Source organism: Juglans microcarpa x Juglans regia, chromosome 5S (genome assembly GCF_004785595.1).
Source record: "Juglans microcarpa x Juglans regia isolate MS1-56 chromosome 5S, Jm3101_v1.0, whole genome shotgun sequence".
Taxonomy (NCBI): Eukaryota; Viridiplantae; Streptophyta; class Magnoliopsida; order Fagales; family Juglandaceae; genus Juglans; species Juglans microcarpa x Juglans regia.
Window position 1 is genome coordinate 16,559,426 of NC_054603.1, and position 22,360 is coordinate 16,581,785.

Sequence of the window (22,360 nt, forward strand, 5' to 3'; positions counted from 1 at the left end):
TATATATATATATATATTTATATTTATATGCAAATGAAAAATCAGTTTGCTTGAATTTTCAATCTAATAAGTAATTAGTTCCTATTTAGGACAAAAGGGATATTTTGAACAGTTTGTAGAACTAGTGGACATGCATGAAGATTGTTTCACTACAAGAAATCAGATCTTTTCCAGCGCTCAAAATTATCGCAAATACTCCCAATAATCGCTGTATTTGATCATTTTCAGCGATTTTGAAATCCCTGCATGTTTAGCGAAATTAAAGTGCCATTTTTTATCGATTTTAACGATAGGCAAAAATCGTCACCAAAAACTACTATTTCCGACGATTTTAGTCTGTCACAAATGTCCTAAGAATCGACGAAAATGGCCTTCTCGTTTACTATTAAAATCGCTGAAAAAAGTTATTTCCGATGAAACGTCTCGTCGTGAAAAGTTAATAAATTGCCACAAATACTCATAATTTTTCCAGCGCTTTTAAATTATTGTCGTCATTATGTATTTCTGGCAGGTATGTTTCGCCGCAAAAGACTATATATAAATAATAGTTGCAGTCGTGAGTGTGCAAGTATCGCACAATCATTTTTAAAAGAGTGAATAAATACAGGACTCACATGAAAAAAAAATTAATTTTTTAATAGTGGACCTCACTCTTTTTTAAAACAACTGCTCAGCATTTGCATACTCCACACCGGTATGTAACATTACTTATATATATATATATATATATTTATATCTTGTTGCTTAGTTTTTGTCTATATATGTATATGGGAACCTGATATTTTTCAAAGACCGTGACACTTACCAAGGATTGGTTGAGACATTAAAAATCACGGCATGACACTTTGACTTGAAATTTTAGACAAAAGTAGAACCAGTTTCTCACCTGGTCCAGCCAAACAAGTACTTTTCTAGTTTTCTTCCTTCCATCTCATTGATCAATTTGTATTCGTTGTGTGGCAAATATTTTCAACATCCGTACATCACAATTTAATGACTTTTGTTTTTATTTTTTATTTTCCTGGTCCAAAAATCTGACCCATGAAAGTGTCTTTTTAACCTACTTTTAGTTTTCAATCTGATCATTAATTATTTCACACAAACTGAGTCTTTAATGATATGCTAATGAAAATCCACGTTCTGTAGTCAAACCCGGCCCATTACTTTGACCACAAAAAGTCCCTTCCCACCATAAGCAAAGAAGGATGTATTGTTGGTTCTCAAAAGGAGGAAATAGTAGTGAGAAGGAATATGGAAATGGAGGCCCAAAAAAAGATGAGTATTGCTGATCATCTAGTAGTTGATGGCAAGAACGGTGGAGGGTTTCTTCCAGGGTTTCGATTCCATCCTACAGATGAAGAGCTTGTTGGGTTTTATCTTCGAAGGAAGGTGGAGAAGAAGCTTATTAATCTTGACCTCATCAAACAAATTGATATATACAATCATGACCCCTGGGATCTTCCAAGTATATATATATATATATTCTCTTGATTCATTTTCTTTTAATACAGATTCAATTGTCCTAAATCTTTGTTACTTTCATTGGCATCATGTTCCCCTTGATTTATCTGTTTAATTTTGGTGGTGAAACTTATGCAGAAGTTGGTAGCTGTGCTAATGGAGATCAGAAAGAGATCTACTTCTTCTGCAGAAGAGGAAGAAAGTACAAGAACAGCATAAGACCCAACAGGGTGACAAGATCTGGATTTTGGAAAGCCACAGGAATCGACAAGCCAATATATTCTCATGTTGAAGGAAGTGCTGTTCAGGAATGCATTGGTCTGAAGAAGTCATTAGTTTATTACCGAGGAAGCGCTGGAAAAGGTGGCACTAAAACTGATTGGATGATGCATGAGTTCCGTCTCGCAGCCAGCAAAAGCACCAACCTTATAAATAACCCAAATAACTCTACACAAGAAGCTGTAAGATTCTTTTAAAAAACCATGCATTTATTTCCCAGTCAAATTAATAATTAATTGCCTTTTCCTGTCCTAACACAGATATTATATATCTTAATTTTCAGGAAGTTTGGACACTTTGTCGGATTTTGAAGCGAGATGTTTCTAACAAAAAGTATGCTTCAGAGTGGCAAAAGAACAACTCTAAACGAAATCTGGGTTATTCGAGCTCAATAACATGCAGTTCTGATCAGTCCAACGACATTACAGACGAGTATAATTCGAGCTTTGGAGCTTTGGCTGCTGAGATTGGAAATGAGGGGAGACCCATGATCAGTAGTAGTACTGATCATCCTATGGACGAAAAGAACAATATGCTATTTGCACGACAGCAGCTCTTGACAGGTCAGGTTCCGTATAATATGGCCTCATGTTTAAGCGACACGAACCCAAACGATGAAGATCATCACGAAATATCATGTAAAGAAGGAAACTGGGATGAGTTGATGCCAGTGGTTGAGTTTGCTATTAACCCATCACTGCTCCACTGTTTTAAGTAGATCAAGGTGTAACATATACGAGGATGATGAATATAATTTTTCATATATATATATATTTATAAACATACAGGTACGTATATGTATCTAGATCATGATCTCTTAATTTAGATAACCTTTTTGAGGGTTAGTTACAAGTAGAAAACACATGATGAAATAATGCAATATATAACATTTAGTGATCGTAGCAATAGTACTACTTTACTGCATGCTAATAAGGGTTAACTATACTTTGTCCCTCGTACTTTCACTTAATTTATAATGTACTTCTGAAACTAATAATTATATCAAAGTGAACTCTCGAACTTTCAAAACTTCCCAATCTCCCCTTCCATATACAAGCAACGTTAAATCTAACAGAAACTCACTATACATTCTGCTCATATACATAACATTTACTGCACATATATAATTTTCATCTAATTTATTATTAATTAATAGCATATATTATTTTATATTTTATATGGTCATTGATAATAAATTAAATAAAAATTATATCTTTACAGTAAATTTTCGTTAGATTTGACGCTGCTAGTAGACGGAATGAGGGATTGGGAAGCTTTGAAAGCTCGAGGGTCCATTTTGATGCAATTATTAATTTTAGAGACACATTATGAATTAAGTAAAAATTTAAAGAATAAAGTGTAATTAATCCGTAATGTTTCATGAGTTAGCATTATAGCTGACTTGTGTTGTATACATTATAATTAGAAGTAGCATAGAAAGATCAATGGGTGCGGATCTGCCTATTCTTAATTCCCATTTTCCCATTATGATCACTACTTTTGGCGTGCATGCATGTGAGAATGGTCCCAGCTAAGCTAGCTTGCTGCATTTTTTCTTGCTTTTTAATGTGAAAAGATCTCTGACCTTTTTTGTTAATACCTGTGTCAAAACTATTGAAAGGCTATTTCATCCATTCACATTTGCGCCTAGCTAGAGGGTTAGGAACAAAGGAAATAGACAGCAAGGGAAGCCCTGGTGCATTTCGGTCAAATTTTGATATTTCGACTAGAAATGATGTTTCGATCGGGAATTAGTCATGATGGGAGCCCAACTACGGTGACCGTTCCGTACTGATTTGGACTAACTTTCCAAAGTGAGTGACATCACTGATATGGCTATTCCAATACTTCAACCAAAACGAAATTCAAAATTATGACAGTAATTATTATTTTTAAAATTTAAGATTTTCTGTAGTAAAGGATTATTAAGTGCTACTAATAAGTTCCCAATGTAATGGACATTGGATACATGAGTTAATGTACTGTGAGCATGACTCCATACATGAACAAATATTAGTTAGACTATAGATTTATACATTATAATGTAACTATATACATTATAATGTAATAATTATACGTTGAAAAGAACTAATTACTACCCATCTCTGACCTCTTTGTTGTAATACGCATATAAATACTTTTGTGTCAAAACTACTGAAAGGCTATTTCATCCATTCACATGAGTAGTACTAATACTTGCACCCAGTTAGAAGTGTCGGAAACAAAGGAAACAGACAGCCAGGGAAGCACTGGCCCCCACTATTATACTTATTTAGAGTAATAAATATTTTGTTATTTGTTCCCTTTGTGCCGGAACATAACAGGCATCGATACGTAGATATTTCGTTCGAGCATTCAGGCCATTCCAAACTGTTTCTATGCACTCCGACCAGATTATTCCGGCTTGAAAGGATATTTCGGTCCAAAAGTAGTCATGACGGGAGCCCAACTGCTGTGATCGTTCCGTTCCGGTTTGGACAAACCAAAGTGAGTGATATCACTAATATGACCATTCCAACTGCTGGTGAGCATTTCGTTCAAAGAGCTCAACTCATAGATTGTGTGATATGACAAGATTATCCTTTTTGGTAGAGTGATATTACTACTAAAAAAGCTCGAGAATTGTGTGATATGATAGGAATCTGTTTGGTTCTTGGAGCCCATTTCAACGACTACATTTTTATCAATGTATTTGTAAATAGAGAAGTTTATGGTTGATTTGTAGCACACGTTACGTGTCATCTTTTTTTTTTTTTAATTTTTTTTTCGCATCAAAACTCGATTTGAATGCCGCCTCTCCATTCCACACCACTCCAAAATTCAAAATTAGCGCTCCGAAAGTTTCACTCTCTTAGACATTTCGTTTCACGTAAGGAAAACTCCAACGAAAAATATCAAATTAAGGAAAACAGACAAAAGATGCGATAAACTATCACCAAATCGATGAGAAATCATATTCTCTTAAGGCGTAGGGATATGTATCAGATAACTACTCCGAAATGACCCAATTGCTGCAAATACGACCTTCAGATGAAACAATGGAAAGGAAAAATAAAAAATAAAAAATCAAGTTTTGTTCCTAATAGAGTAAACCAGATTGTAAGCCCACAATCAAAAAAAAAAAAAAAATCAAACCAAGAAAACCCTAGCATACAAAATGAGTAGAAATGGAGAGGCTTTTCTTGGGGGTCTTCTTCGACGTAGCGACCTTTCTTCAAATACCAAGCAATCCAACCCACAGTGAATTGAAGCCCAGCCTTGATAAACTTTGAGATCAACTTCTTCCTATCTCCACCTCTTATGCCTTTTGGTGGTCCTACTGAGCCATCCTGCCTCTTCCTCCAAAGCCACAGCAACTCGATGGCCCTACTAAGCCAGCCTTATCTTCATCTTCTTTGTCGTGTGAAGAATGAGAAGACGATCAAAGCCTCGGAGAAGAAGTTGAGGACAAAGCTTTGGATTATGGGTTGAGAGAAAATCCCAAGAAAAGCTTTAGACTTTCAGATCCTGAGTTCTCTTTTGGTGGTGAAAGGATGAATACGGAAAAAGGGAAACGTGCTTCGTAGGGAGAAGAGATAGGGTTGAGAGAAAATCTCAAGAAAAGCTTCAGACTTGCAGATCCTGAGTTCTCTTTTGGTGGTGAAAGGACGAATAGGGAGAAATGGAAACGTGCTTCGTAGGGAGAAGAGATAAAAGAAAGAAAGAAAGAAAGATACGTAAGATGTGTGGTGTACTCCAGTAAACAGTGGGCTGATGCCAAAAATTTCTCTTGTAAATATATTACATTTCATCAACTATATATATATATATGTATATATTCTAGTTATTTTGAAATATAGTTTTTCAATATACATATATATATATAATTGTTTGTATATAAATAATTACTTTATCAATATAATGACTATTTCAAAACGGTACATTGAAACATACCGGTATCAAAATATTTCATTCCAATACTTCAATCAGAACGAAATTCAAAACTATGATAGTAATTATTATTTTTAAAATTGTAATTAGGATTCTCTAGTAAAGGATTATTAAGTACTATTAATAAGTTCCCAATGCAACGAATGCATGAGTTAATGTACATGAATAGTTGTGAGCATGACTCCATATGTAATATCCCGCTTCTTCTTTCTTACGTAAGTAAATTTAACTGCGAGCCTCGTTATGCTTGCCGAATCTTGATGGCGTGTTTCTAAAGATATTATGTGATTTATAAAGTAAGCCAGTGTTTTAAAGCCCTCGAATATTTTAAATGCCCTGGAGATAATTATTTGGGGTACTTCCAGTGTTATTGAACCAACCTTGATTTTAAATAAGACAATTATAATATTTTTGAAGAGTTCCAAAAAATTATAATTGTAAGAAATCATTTTAATATCATTTTATTAAAATGATTTCAGCTATTTAAAATATTATGAGATTTAAATTATGTTGAAAACTCTAATTAATTAAATGGTTTTATTATTTTAAATATATCAAATAAGACTTCATTGTTTTATTAATGATGAAAGAATATTATTTTATCAACTAAAGTTTAGTTTAGATAATATTCTACCTTAATTCCTCTCAATGTTTTTAAGTTAAATTGGTGTTTAATCTCTTACTGTTAGATCGTTTTGAGGATCCTAAGATGAATGGTCTGGATTAAATACCCAAGCCCCTTCTCTTTCTCCCTCCCCTTTTCCATCCCTCTCTCTCTCCTCCCTCTCCCTCATGCGTACGATGCAAGCTTCCCCCTCTCACCTGACTCTCCCTCAGCCCAGCTCGGCGCTGCTCGACCTCACCGCCACTACCATCGGCATCCTCTCACGTCGGCGAACCCAGCCTCCACCTTACAACCACTTTTTCCATTGTGTGCATGCAGCCCCTCGAGCACGGCTTCACTGTGCGCAACCCCTAGCGTCGTCGTACATAGCCACCCAGGCCACCGAGCACCACCATGACCTCCCCCTTCCTCCTCCCCTTGACTCGAAGCTAGTAGCCTCTCCTTAGACCACACGCACGCAGCTCCTCCACGCATGGGTTCTCCATACCCACGGCTGAGCTCCGCCTCCCAAGGCCACAACACCACCACCAGAGGAATCCCCTCCCACCGACGACCTCCCCTAGCCACCCCCATGTCCAGCAGAGCCACCTAGCTCCCCCACTCTCTCTCACGGACTCTCCCTCACGCACGGCCTAGATCCACCGCCGTAGGCCGCTGTGATGCCACCACAAGCTCCACAGCACCTCCCTCAGCCCTTCCATGGCCAGCCACGACTAGCCAAGCTCCCACTCCATTTCCATGCATTGAGACACACGGGTTCCACTTGGAAACCCATGACTCCACCGTGTTCCACCACCCCAGCCACCATGAGACCACCCTCAGTCTTCCTTGGCCTCCCCTAGCCTAACCCTAAGCCCAAACCGCCACTTTACATGGTGGACAACCACCATAAATGGTCGACAGCCATTGTACGTGGTGAACGGCCACTGTGCACGGCCTTAGCCGCCACCCACGGACTCCCACCATGTCGTTCACCCTCGCATAGCCCAGATCCACTCATTTGAATCCTAGATTCGGTTCTCGAGATAGTCTTGTTGTAAGGTCACGGCAGTGACCGCTACCACCCAAGCTAGTGGCTTCGAACGCCACTGGCCATGCTGGACAGGGAGCAACGCACGGGTGACCCCGTCGATGGTATAACCCTCTATCTCTCATTATTTATATTAAATGTTAATTAGTTGGTTAGGCTATGGATTGCGCTGTTAGTATTTGTGGAGTTCCCTGTGTAGTGTGATGATGTGATGTGCTGTGTATGTGAAGTGTTGGGTGTAGTTGGGAACTATGTTGTTTAGTGTTGTAGACTGTACTGTGAAGTGTGGATTGGGAAGAATACACGTGGAGTGTACTCTGTGTGGCGTAGTGTATGTGAAGAGAGTACACATGGAGTGTACTCCATGTGATGGAGTGATGCACCATATGGCACGTATATCGTAGTAGTGATGGGTCATAGTGTGTGTGTAGGGAGTACATGTGGAGCGTACTCCATGAGGTGTTGCGATACACCGTGTGGCGTGTCACAGAGATAAGGATGGTTGTGTAGTTAATGGGTGTAGAGCGTGATGAGTAGTGTCGGAAACTGTGGAAGAGTGTCCCAAGATAGTTAAGACGTGGCTTGTAGTCTGAGGTGACATGTGTTACCATGTTTGACTTATGGCTGGGAGTATGTGTGAAGTGGCAGAACAAGTGTAAGAGTGCGTAGCGGAAGTGACTGGGGAATGTCACTAAGTGACATGGTTACTGGCAGTCGTGCTTATGATGGGTGAGGAGTCAGTGTAGAAGTGGCGTAGCAGGAACGTGACGAGATGTCATGATGTGACAGAAGTACGTGAGGGACTGTACTCATGATGAGTTAGGAGTTGGCGTAGAAATGATGTAGCAAGATGTCAGGTGATGCAACAAGATCACAGTGTAGCTTGGGAGTAGTCTTGAGCTATATGACGTGACATAAGACGTAGTGGTGAATGGAGTCTTGTCGTGTTAAGTGTTGAGATGAACTGTTAAAAAGAATGGGTAGTATGAAGAGTCATGCTAGCCGGGTTAAGAGAATGATGGTATTGGAGTATGGCGCTTGTCCCTACAAGTATGTGATCAACATGTTATATGTTGATCTTCGGTGATAAAAAGGGTAAGGTACATATATAATCTGGTGAGACACATGTACCGAACTGATTCACTATATGTAATGGGTAATCTATCCTAAGCATGGTTACACGGTGTTTAAGCCTCGGAGTTGACTTAGAGTCATGTGGCGTGTATGGATGGGAATGAGAATTTAGTGTGAGCTAAGATGCATGGAGGTAGTGACTGATGTATTGTCTAGGATTAGGATGCGTGATTTCGTCGGCTGAAATCATGCTTCGGAATTTCCTCAACAGGAAGAGTAAGACGAATGTCTTAGTGTCTTAATTCTAAGATGAATCATGGGTTCAATTTAGTCGATGAGCACTCGAGATAAGACCTTAAGTTTGGAAGAGGTAGTGACTGTAAGTTGATCCCGAAGGTTTTAGCATAGTAAAAGGCACATAAGAGCACGAGATAGAAAGGGAATGTTTCAAGTGAAGCGTAGTTCTATTTGAAGTTTAGTTGCTTATGCATTAGATAAAGAATGACGTTGTGTATCATGTAGGTTGTCATCTAACACGCACATGAATGGACTGAATGATATGAAAGTAGCATAGAGTCCAGGTAAGTATTACGTTCATACTCTTTTAGAGTTTTCCAAAACGATACGAAATGAAAATGAAATGCTTTTCCCTTAAGATGCTTTACGAAATAGCACGAAAGATGTTTTATGAAAACATGCTAAGTATAAGTGTTCAAAGGTATACGTATGTACAACCCTTCTTGGCAGCCCCTTTTTACACAACCAAAGTATTAATTATACACATGTGAATGGATGACTATATGCAGTATCTATTGTATGTATTTTTTACGAAAAGAAATGTTGAGGCTTATGTCTGATGCTTTGACTGATGCTTTAAATGACGCGAAGAAAGTATGTTGTTTTAAAAGGTCCCTATGAACTGATACTTTATGGATGCCATGAAAAATGATATTTAATGTTTTCAAATGATGTTTCTCCATGAATGAACTGCTAAATGAAAAGGACTGAAAGAACTGAAAGGACTGAACTGAAAGAAAGGACTGAAATGAAATGCATAAAAATACGTAACAACCATATGAATGAATGAAAAGGGTACCAATGGACTGGGCATATTGCAAGTTGGGTAAGTAGTATTGGTAGTGCATCCAGTGCTGCCCCTAAAGGAAAAGAGATTCCCAGCTAGGGGCGTAACTGGTTCGGTCCGGTTTTGGACAAAATCTAGGACTGAACTGGTATGTATCGATTTTGTACTTACCAAAACCGATTACACACCGGTTACCCTCCTAAACCGGTACTTCCGGTTTTACCGATTTTCGGTCCGGTCCGGTCCGGTTTTCTGATTTTTTTAAAATGTCAGTTTCACAGTTTGTCATTCAAAAAATTTTTATAAAAAAAAAAAATGATTTAAAAAAATCTGTTTTATACTTATTAAAAAAATCTATTTTAACTTTTACTAAAAAATCTGTTTTACTCAAAACTACTTCAATATAAAATCTGTTTTACTACAAAAAATCTGATTAACTAAAATCGGTTTTAGTAAAATCTGCTTTCCAAAAAACTGCTTTACTAAAAAAATTCTGCTACAAACTTATAAATATAACTACTACAAAAACTAGAAAAAAAAAATCTGCAATAAACTGCTTTATCTACTATGAGTCTATGACTAATAGTTCAAGAATGAACATCAACAAGCCTATGAGCCTATGGAATAAAAACTTTTGGTATTAATTATAAGTATAACTATAGTCTATAGTCTATATTAGACTATTAGTATTAGTTAAATAGTTATAGACTTATATATTAGTATAGTTAAATAATATATTAGACTATATAATAGTATTAATATTAAACTATTGGTATAGTTATAAGTTGTATATTAGTATTAGTTATAAACTATATATTTAATATTAGTATTAGTTATAAACTTTTAGTAAAAACTTGTAGTATTAATTATAAGTATAACTATAGTCATTAGTCTATATTATACTATTAGTATTAGTTATAAACTTATATATTAGTATTATCGTTTTATGTAATAATTTATAAATTATAATAAGAAATTATTTCATATATGAATATATATAATTATATATATTATATATAAAAATTTCACATAAAAATTTATAATTATACATAATATATAAAACTTATATATATTAATATATATATATATAATATTTTGTATAAAACTTATATATACAATAATACAAATATTATTTTTTATATATTTTTTTTATGAACCGGTCCGGTCCGAAAAATCCTAAAATCGAAACCGGCCGGTTTTCACATTCTAAGAACCGGTCTGGACTGGTTTTCCGGTTTGAATTTACACCTCTATTCCCAGCCAGTGGCTACAGGGGGAGTCTGGGTCCAAAAGACCGCTAACCCCAACACACGGGGCGTAACAGTGTGTACCGAGAAATGAAAGTGATAAGAAAGAATGTATGAATGCATCGAACTCTTGAAGAAGTAAAGACATTGACAGGAGATACGTTTTATGAAAAGAAAACCATTTTTAAAGAAAAATTCCGTCCAGTGACGTTTTCAAACGAATGCATGCATGCATGTACGTATAGTATGTATGGAATGATAAATGCATGAATGAAAACCTATGTTATTATATTTTAACTTTATGAAGTAATGCTTACTGAGTATTCGACTCATTTTAGTTTTTATGTGTGCCTCTTCCCCCATAGGAACTGAATGAGTAGTACACGTCAGGACGGACACGACCCATGGGGAAGAGCACGAAAGTCTAGGCAAGAGAGTTTAATTGTATGAGAGCCCTTTTATTTTAAAATTGATGTTTTCTGCTATAAACCTCTTTTATTCTCAAAACACATTTTATGTTATAACGTAGAGTCTTGCACCCTTGGTATGGAAGTAAAAAGTTTTAAATCGAACGGTAATTCTCATCGTTCTTTCTAAAATTATTTTTATAAAAAGTCCTATCACAAAGACGAACATTACACTATACATAAACAATAAGTAGTTAGACTATAGATTCATACGTTATAATGTAATGATTATATGTTGGAATGTGGGTAGCTATAAGGCCCATGAAGAACCAATAGCCGAGTCCAAGAGTAGTCCAATTGGCTAGCGATCCTTGACAATATAGTTAGGAATTGATGAGCAAATGCCATCTAAGGTAGATTGTAAAAGACGAGGACATCGCCGATGCAGAAGGTGAGTAATCTTAAGGTGAGATATCAGTAATGAATAAATGTGCCCAACTTGAGAATGTAATCTAACTTTTAGTATATGGTTCAGCTCGACTTGGTCTAGATCGGTTACAATTTTTTATCTACTAGTGATATCAATCTTAATTTTATTGTCAAATATAGCCTTTTCAAAAACCATGGATGTTAATATGAGAAAGATAAAGGAGCTACGTTCTTTTCTAAGATCAATCTCAGGTCTGGGTACCATCAACTGAGGATTAAGGAAGGCGATGTACCTAAGACAGTTTTTCAAATTAGGAACGATCCTTATGAGTTCACTGTAATGCCTTTCGAGTTGGCGAACGCCCTAACAACCTTTATGAATCTCATTTATAGGGTATTTCGACCATTTTTAGATTTATTTGTGATGGTGTTTATAGACGATATCTTAGTCTACTCCCAAAATATTGAGGAACATGGAAATTACTTCAGAATGGTGCTAAGGACTATCCTGAACCACCAACTATATGCCAAACTCAGTAAGTGCGAATTTTGGTTGCGGACGTAAAATTTCTAGCCATGTGGTCTATGAGGAAGGAATCATGATTGACCCAAGTAAGGTGGAAGCAGTGATGGATTGGGGACGACCCACCTCGGTACAGGAAATCAAGAGTTTCTTAGCGTTAGCCAATTATTATAGTAGGTTTGTGGAAGAATTTTCTAAATTGTCGAGTCCTCTTACAGCACTGACGAGGAAGAACGTTAGGTTCATTTGGACCTATCGGTGTGAACGGACCTTTGAAGATTTGAAGAGACAGCTAACCACAACCCTTGTTTTAGCTCTACCTGAGCCGAATAAGCCATTTGTGGTGTTCACTAAAATGTTGAAGTACGGCTTAGGTTGTGTTCTAATGTAAAAAGGCAAGGCGGTGGCCTATGCATCTGGACAGCTAAAGGATCATGAAAATAATTACCCCACCCTTGACATGGAACAAGCCATAGTAGTGTTTGCCCTGAAGATAAGGTGACAGTATCTGTATGGGGAAGGGTGCGAGGTTTACACAGACGAAAAGGCCTTGAAGCACTTATTTATGTAAAAGAACCTCAATATGAGACAGTGAAGATGGTTGGAGACCATCAGCTATTACCTGTACGAAATTAAGTACCACCCGAGCAAGGCTAACTTAATCGTCGATGCCCTAAGTCAAAATTCAAAGAGGAAACTTCGGAGGTAGATTCGCTATTGTAAGACATGAGACACCTCTTGGTGAAACACAGGTTACCAAGAGAGGTTCTCGCCATCCTACAGCAGTTGAGGATAAGTAGTTTCAAGGAATTGTGAGAGTAATAGGAGAAGGATTGGAAATTGTTTGAAGTCCGATTAAAGATTTGTAGAGGCGAAGGACCTACCCAACCAACATAGAAGTTATACAAAGAATTTTGGCAGAAGCCCATTCCTCGTCATACGCCATGCATCTGAGAGGAACAAAAATGTACTGAGATCACAAAAAGGGATATTGGCAGGAAGGGATGAAGGGGGACATCGCTCATTTCATTGAAAAATGTGATGCGTGTAGAATGATAAAGGTAGAGCATCAACGACAGACAGGAAACTTGCAACCTCTACCCATTCCCTAATGGAAATGGGAAGACATCGCTATGAATTTTGTAGATGGACTATCTCGAACTCCTACAGATAAAGATGCAATATGGGTAGTAGTGGGCCGATTGACGAAGAGCGCTCACTTATTACAGGTCAATACCACTGATACAATGAACGAATTCACCCAACTGTACATAAGGGAAGTGGTAAGGTTACATGGAGTCTCTAAGACTAAAGTATCAGATTATGACCCTAAGTTTACATCTCACTTTTGGAAGAGATTACAAAAGGCGATGAGCAGGAAACTGAAGTTCAGTTATGCCTACCAGACTCAAACAAATGGACAATTGGAAATGACCATTCAAACCTTGGAGGATATGTTACGGTCGTGCATACTGACTCACTAAAAAATGAGCAGCACAAACGCTATACCAAGTGCATGGGAGTGTCGCGTAATAATAAAGAATAAATTCCTATATCATCTCCTCAGGGAAAGTGGTTAAAAATAAAACTCGTGTAGAATGGTGAAAATACTTACAATGAGAAAAATAAAAATAAAAGTGATAATATGTACAATGAATGGATGAGTACAATGGAAAAGAAAATTTACTGGACATGAACCAGATTCATGTTAGATTTGGGTGCAGCGATTAAAAGTAAGAAATTAAAATGCAAGACAGTAAATTAAAATTGATGGAATTAATAAACTGAAAATTAAAAGTGCAGAAAAATAAATGACATTAATTTAAATAGCTGAAAATTAAAATTGCAGAAAAATAAATTAAATAAATTTAAATAGAAGGAATTTAAAATGCAAAAAATTAAATGACATAAATTTAAATAGCAGGAATTTAAAGTGCATGAAAATTAAATGACATAAATTTAAATGAGCAATAATTAAAATGAACATGCAATAATTCATCATAACTTCAAATTAAAATAAAATAAAAATAAAGATGAAAATGGAGGCTACCGGTGAAGGAGGAAAGCTTGGCAAGAACAGTTGATCCATTAGGTCATCAACTGCGTTACCGCGCTCCCTCACTTCACTTGAGCTTTATTAAAAAAATAAAAACACTCACTTAGGCTTCAATTGCCAGCAAAACGACGTCCCACGTTCTCGCTTTCGGCATCTTGTTTTATTTCCTTTAATACCTTGTGTCCTCGCGTCCGTCCAAACGAAAGCATCGAAACCGCATCACTTTTGCATTTTTACCCAATTTTCCGCGTGAGTTGCTTTCTATTCCACTGGCTTTCGGCGTGAGTTGTTGTTGTCGTTTTTATTCCACTGGCTTTCGGCATGAGTTGTTGTTTTTGCTTTCGGTCTCATCTTGATTCCGCATGTCTCTTTTTTATTTCTTGCAAAAACTGCTAGGTCCCGCGTGAATTTCTGCCTTGCATTTTCTTCTTCCTTCTTTCTTCTAACTTCTATTTTTCTGCTGCAGTGCATCCGCGTCGTCCGCAACACGCAATCTGTCTTCTCTCTTTTTCTTTTATTTTTGTTTTCTTCCGTGTACGAAGGCTTCTGCAACTTAAAACAGGTTGATCTGGAGCTGAAGGTCTGTATAGGTTCGACGGTCCAGAAAATTATTGTCAGGGAGGCCAAATTGTATGGTGCGGCAATGGTGGTTGTGGGAGCTTCTAAAACACGTCAAACGATCAAATCATCGGCCTCGGTCGCCAAGTCTGGTTCCGTCGCTTCTTCTGTGCGGTGTTTTCTTCCTTTTATTTTTCTGTATCTCCCAGCGTGCGTCTTCTTCGGTCTCTTGCGTGCGAGTTCTGAGTTGCAGTGTGTGGGCAGCGCTGTGGCGAGGCTGCTGCAGAGGTGCACGGGTGTAGCTGTGGGCTCACGGTGGTTCTTGGTTTACGTGGCTTGGAGGAGCAACCGTGGGGGATGAACCGCGGCAGTGGGGCTCTCCCTCGAGTTTCACAGTGGCGGTGCTGGTTTGGCTGTGCATGCCCCGAACGCATGCATGGAGGCTGGCGGAGGTGCTGCATTGTTGCGGTGCAGCTTGGAGGTTGAGTGGATCTGCAAAACAAAGAAAGAAAATAAATAAATAAAAACAAACAAAATAAAACTAGACTAAAAGTATAGAATAAAATATTAAAGGTGTGTTGCATGTGAAACAACATTTTCAAATTAAATCACAAGTATTAAAAATCAAGCATAAATTATGCTATTAATCAATTTAAATCATAATTTGGATTTATACCTCTTAACCATTTTTTTTTATCTAAAACCAATAATAAAATAATTAAAAATATATTGATTATAAATGTATTAAATATGCAATAATACAGCTCAATCACATGCTAGATTTCAAAGGACCCTAGGAGCTGGACGACGCACTAATTAAATTTGCATATAATAATAGCTATCAGGCGACCATCCTAATGGGCATTTATGAGGCACCATATGGATGAAAGCATAGGTCACTTGTATGTTGGAATGAAGTAGGAGAGACCCAGTTACTCAAACCGAAAATTATTCAAGAGATGACAGAATAAATCAAACTCATACAGACAAGGATGGCTACAACCCAAAATAAGTAGAAGAGTTACGCCAACAATAGGAGGAGAGAGATAACCTTCAAAGAGGGCGATTGGGTATACTTTAATATGTCCCCAATGAAAGGTGTTAAGAGATTTGGACTAAATGGGAAGTCGAGCCCAAGATACATTAGACCCTACCAAGTAATGGAAAAAGTGAAACAGTGACGTATCAAATTGAGTTGCCTGCGGAATACGAAGGTATTCATAACGTGTTCCACGTTTCCTCACTTAGGAAAAGCTTCAAGAACCAACAGTCTCAGATAATTGAACCATAACTAGTTTAGTTACAACCGAGTCTTACGTACGAAAGAAAGGCCGATACGTATCATAGATACAAAGGAGAAGGGATTGAGATCTAAGGTCATACTCTTAGTAAAGGTGCAATGGGGAGAAGCGGGAAACAAAGAATTTATATGAGAAAGTGAGATGATCATGAAGGAGCAATTACCATATTTGTTCAAGCCACAGTCATGAGTTGTAACCCACGAAGTAGGGGTAAGATGAACAATACACGAGGAAAGACATAACCATAAATAGGCCATCGTTTTCCCTAATCTCCAACTTAGCATCAACGAGCCTTGGGAGATGAAATGTTGCGGGAGAAGAGAATCGCTAGGTGAGCAACCATGCCACTTGAAATCATACGTCGATTCTTGGAAGAATAATGTGAGAAGGAGAGAAGAGGAGTCGAACAACAACAGATGGATGATGAATGCCACCAAGAAGAGGAGAGTGCTTGGAGGGCCAGAGATCCAATATCCAAAATGTTAGATCCCGACGACGCAAGTGTAGCACAACGAGAAGGAAATAGAACAATGCCGGAACGTGACAAGCAAAATGTGGGCAAAGGTAAAGGTTCACCAATGTCCTATGAAATCGAACCTAGCCTAGATGCTAGGATACGAAAGACCACAACTGACGAGCAACGTCAAAGAAGAAGACAGAGGATACATGGGGAGTCATCCCATGTCTCGACCTCCGATGAAGAAGGTAAACCCGTTGATGCAATTAAGGGAAAGCTCTATTTGCCGTTGAAGGCAACTAGAGGCATCAACAGATCACCTGTCTAAACATGACTCCCTTGAGAGGACTAGGCAAGGGAGAGCCTTACCGAAGTTCGAGAACGAAATCCCTTATAAGGTGCGGAGGATGTGAGGAACCGCCTGGCGCGAAAGGGGATAGACCATTCTTAGAGTTGAGTGGAAGGCAAAGATGAAAATAATACTCCAGTGATCTAAAGAATTAGTAGCAAACATTGCAAAGTGTAGCCAGTCCAACACATGGGTGAGAATGCACCTTGCAATCGCTCAACTAACACGTCCCTGAGTAAAGTGGAGAGAAGTGTGCCGTTTGACTAAAGGCGAGCACAAAAAGGACACTTACTGAGAAGGCTAGAATAAGGAACCGCAGAAGCCAATAACTTCGACAAGATAAAGAGTTAAGTAGTCTGGAAAAGACTAGGTAAGTTAAGGAGCTTTCTGGGACTACACATAAGTGCTTAGAAAAGTGGTAGTACAGCACATAAAAGCCTCATTCCTATAAAGCATTGCCACGAGTTTCATACGAGAAAGAAAATGCCTCGTGGGGATTGGGGTAGATCAAGTATGAGGACCAAGGCCCACTTAGGCGGGGGGGAGGGGGGACCCTTGCTGCCAGCCTACTAGGGGCATGTAGCACCCCTAGAATTAAGGGGTGTCTTAACCTTAAAGCAAACAAAGATTTACTTGTAATTGCCATATTAAAGGTGAGAGACTCATAGCAATCTTCATAATCGATCCTGGTTAAAGTCTTGATGGCCGTCTATAGGAGAGACAGATTAGGATTTCCAAAAGTAAGGATATCAAACAAAATTCAATAAGCATGAGAAAACAAAGGTATGCTATTGCAGATATTTACAAAACTGTTGGAGTCCAAAATACAACGGAGACTCCTCCACATGGTAAACAATGATTCACTTTATCGTCCTAAGCATCCTACCCAAATAATGATTCACTGTCTATGTCTATATGGAGTAAGAATACTAATGAATGGTAGGCAAATGATCACTCAAAAGTCAAAACCATTAAATTTCAACGTGGAATGAAATTATATTAGGATATTATACATTAAATCCGCTAGTAACAATGACTTGAATGGCCAATTAATAGTCTTTAATGGGTTAATGCAGATAGAAGATGCATATATGTCAATAATAAGGCAAGCAAAAGAAAATTAATCATATTACTATGCTAAAAAAAACCAACCCATTATGTTACTATGCCAGTAGTGGCATTTAACTTACGTGCCCTTTTGTTCGGCCTTATTAAAATGAAAAAATATATCTCATTAAATTAGTGATTTTCATTAAAAATTAGCAATCAATGGATCTATTAAAGGCTAAATTTTAGAGAAAGTTTAAGACCACTCTTGATTATCATGGTTCCTTTGACGCTTTATAAACAACTTTTTTAAGTCTCGTTTGTTTTCATAATTATTTTCAATTCATCTCATCTCATTTCACATTATTTAATCATTACAATTTTTTTCAAATTCTCACAAAAAATAAAATAAACAATTCAACTTTTTCAGATCTCACAATAAAAATAATATTAAAAAATATATTCTAACAATATTTTATTCAATTTTTAATTTTACTCCTAACTCATCTTATTTTATTTCGTCTCTCTCCCCCCGCTCAAATCGAATTTCTACAGTTTTTCAAGCACTAAAAGTTTCAATAATGGTGCGGGGTATCGTAACTAAGCTACAAATTTCATTTTATACTCACAAGCTCGAGCTTTTTGTTGAATTGCATTTTATATATATTTCACGAAGAACTCATTTAATTTTCGAGTAAGTCAATCCTTATTCATGAATTATTTTATTTTGACAAAATAAACTGTTTATATTGTATTTTATAACTTTGTCTACAAATTTTGACTAACAAACTTTGACATTTTGTTAATATTTTTATAAAACTTATATCAATACATATATTAATGATTATACTTACAAGGATTCAAGTAACATGTTTACTATTAGAAATAAAATTTTCTCGTATCTTTTTAAATATTTAAAATATCCTCATGATAAATTTAGAGATAAAATTATAAGAAAAATAGTAAATATGAAGTGAAATTCCCAATGTACCCCTGTGATTTCACTAAATCACCTACCAATTTACTTAAACAAATTGGTTAGATCTTAATATTAGAATTATTAAATAAATCAAATACTTGAAGTAAATCAAACACTTTGTTTAATACAATGATTGGTTTCAAAGGAAAATCTTTTAAAGAACTCTTTAAAGGTAAAACTCTACGGGGCAGCTAATCCCAGGAAAATCAATCTTATTATTTGAAAATCAATTACAAGTATTCATCAATTACAAAACTTTTGCAACTTGACTCTCTTATTTGTCCAGACAAACGACCTGTTTGTCTTCTACCGCAGTAGCAGCCAGAACCTCTGACGATCTTCAAATATTACCTTTCCTCTTAAAATTCTAGGCTGAAGTCCAATCACACGATCCTCCACACTTGGAGGAGCACGATCACACTTAAGAAGGAATGAAAATCAAAGTGAAAATCCTCAAGTAGATTTTCCTTTCATAAGTACACGAAATATCTCAATGATCCTTAATCAAACTCCTTTAAGAGTCATGAAACCAAATCTCTTTTAAATATTAGATCTGGAAAGAGTCCCAGTTGAAGTAGGATTCTGCTGACATGAAAAGACAGTAGCGAGAATGTTTCCTGACGGATTGCTAACATTTCACGATAACTCTTCATTTTGGTTATTGATTTGTGTTCAGATTTTGTTATGGATAATTGCAGATCTTTTATAGATTCGACTTTCACGTTACTAACTTATCTAAACAACCTTAAGGACTTCTAGGTAAACTCAATATTATTAAAGATAAAAGTCAACAATTGTTTTACATTCATTCAAATTCAAACTTATAATGATAAGATAAACTTTATCATTTAGTCATCTAATCCTAGCCAACTTTGGCATTTACAATCTTCCCCTTTGGCGGATTGGTGACGAAGACATCTTGATGAATATAAATTTCTTATGACACATTTCAAACAGCAGACCAAGAAAAGATAGTGAAGATTCTTAAAAGTTGTGATTCAATAACCTGACTTAGAAATGAAGAAAAAACAATCCAATTTCAAGTATTAGTTAAGTGAATCCTTTCCAACTTAATAAACATAACCAGCATATCAGTCTTTCATCCCAATTAAAGCAAAACATAAACATGAAAGTGTAAAAAAAAAAACATAACAGGATAGTTTTCTTCTGATGTAGTTGTTCTCCCCCTCTGTTGCTGCTGCTCCCCCTTAATTTTTTCTCTCCCCCTTATTCGTCTGCAATCAGCCAAGTGGATCTAGAAATCATCATCAGAATCAGCTACATTTGCCATGATTTGCTGAACATCCAAGGAAAACTGTACTTAACTATCATTTGCTTGTTCACAATCAGAGCGTACAACCGCTAATTTTTGCTCTAACTTGGACTGACTTTCTTCCCATTTTGCAGAAAATAAATCAATCTTTTGAGACAAAAGAGAGATTTGCTCAAGAACTTGAGTCATAGAGACAGAGGGCTCTGTGGGTGAGGAAGTTGACTCATTAGTTGGAGGTCTTTTTTAAGTGAGAACAGCCGCAAATTTGACCACAGTTAAGGCTGAAATGGACCTTGGTATCTTCATTGTAGGCTCATTTGCCCGGAGGGGGACTTTGGCTTTCATAGCTAACTTTGTAATTAAGCTGTCAAAATGAAGATTTTGCTCTTTTTCCATATGAGAACGATGTATAATATCAATAACATGGCGTGGAAAGTCAATAGAAACTTTCACTTGCCAAGGAATACATGAAGTAGGCTCTCTCAAGTGTTTTTTCTATGTGGCGGCTTATGGGCCAGAGGTTTGTGAGCACTATTTTTGCCAAGAGTCGAAACTGAGGGAGCATATAGTTAAGAGGCAGTCTATGAGTTTTGGTTGTCCACTTTGCACCATTGGGACCAACAAATAAATTAAGCATTACAGCCTTTGTTGGAACCCCCATGCCCTGATATGGATATAAATGTGTTCCACCTCAGGGAGATCAAATAAATCTCTTAGAACAGCAGGAGAAACATCAATTTGAGTTTCTCGAACAATAGACGTAATACTATGCTCATCCAGGTTGAAATGGGCAATGTTCGAATAGAACTCCCGGACAACTTCAACACAAGGATGGGAGATGCATGTGTAAGTTTCTCCCAGCCTCTCTCAGTAAATATTCTTTAGATGAGTTGAAAGTCATCCGAAGGGAAATCATTTATACTTACCTCCCTCTCATCCAACATTGGCCTTTTAGAAAATATAGTGCGATAGGCATTCTCAGCGTCAATTGAAGTGAAGCGATTAGTAGTGGATCCAGAGGTGCAGTTACGGATGGAAGAGAATGAGTTGAGGTTTCTCCTGACTTTACTGGATCTGCCGCAGGTTCATCTTTACTTGAGGAGGTGGAGCTCTTAGTTGGCACTAGGGGTGCGAGCTTTTGTCGCTTAGCACGTTCCTCGAATCTCATTTGAATCATCAAATTAACTAAGTCAGAAAATAAATAGCCAATATCAAAGTTGTAAGAATCGGTTGACTGTAAAGAGGATGACATTCGAACCCCTTGGTCTTTTTAGTTAAATCACATATACAGCTCACTCACATGTATGTGCATACTATATGTGAGAGAGAGCCACTATAAATAGCTCTAAATAAAGACACTGGGTTGATTCAGAAATTTTCACAAACACATGGTGTGCACTCGTGAGAATTTGAAATCAACAAACTCGGAACCCACACACAACAGTCCTCAATACATGTAAAGAATATTATCAAATGAGTGATCAAAGCAATGGCTACTTAGTGCAACAAAAAATAAAAAAAAACCAAAGTACACATATCCAAACTTCTCAAACCAATCTCCATAAATATATGTCGAACCTTAGTTTATAGAGATAGAAGGATTTGATTTAGATAGAAATCTTACCTTGATGACGAAATGGGTTTACTTCTAGGTCAAGATGCACGAAATCGATGAGATGAGATGCCAATGCCATGGGTGAATATGGTTTCGGCGAAGAAGACTATGCTGTGAGAGAGAATGCACAAAACCAATACTGGGCTAAATGCTTTAGTTACTTTAAGTGACTTGTTGTCGTGCACGTGCTCTTAAGCTACAGAGGCTTAAGTTAACTAACACAGAGTCCCCTAATATAGATCAGTACCCAATATTTACCCAACAACAAAAATATTTTATTTTCATTATTTTTTTATAAAAAAATAAAAAATACCACAAACCAAAAACAAAAGAAAAGATATATATATATATATATAGAAATGACACACATTTTTTTTTATATTGAAATATATAAGTATAAATAATGAGACAAGAACATGCTTAAAATAATCATAGTTTAACCATAATGTGTTTCACAAAAAAAAAAAAAAAAAGACTGGTCATTTGCATGCACTCATTTGCAACAATCACTCATGAATGTTCACTCCTCATAAGATCATCAATATCAAAGTTCATGTGAGTGTGTGAGTGAGTAACCTTATATCAGAGCACTTTTATAATATCTTTCTTTAATATATTTTTGAGACCTTCATTTAT

The 22,360-nt window shown here is 36.8% G+C and overlaps 1 protein-coding gene across 1 annotated transcript; it reads left to right on the forward strand.

Annotated features, from left to right (window-relative positions):
* The first annotated feature begins 1,157 nt into the window (after positions 1-1,157).
* LOC121268671 (putative NAC domain-containing protein 94) lies at positions 1,158-22,086 on the forward strand. Its single transcript, XM_041173007.1, has 4 exons — positions 1,158-1,465; positions 1,600-1,922; positions 2,024-2,476; positions 22,061-22,086. The coding sequence occupies exons 1-3, from the start codon at positions 1,252-1,254 to the stop codon at positions 2,456-2,458; spliced, it is 972 nt and encodes a 323-aa protein (XP_041028941.1). The 5' UTR covers positions 1,158-1,251; the 3' UTR covers positions 2,459-2,476; positions 22,061-22,086.
* The last annotated feature ends 274 nt before the right edge of the window (positions 22,087-22,360 follow it).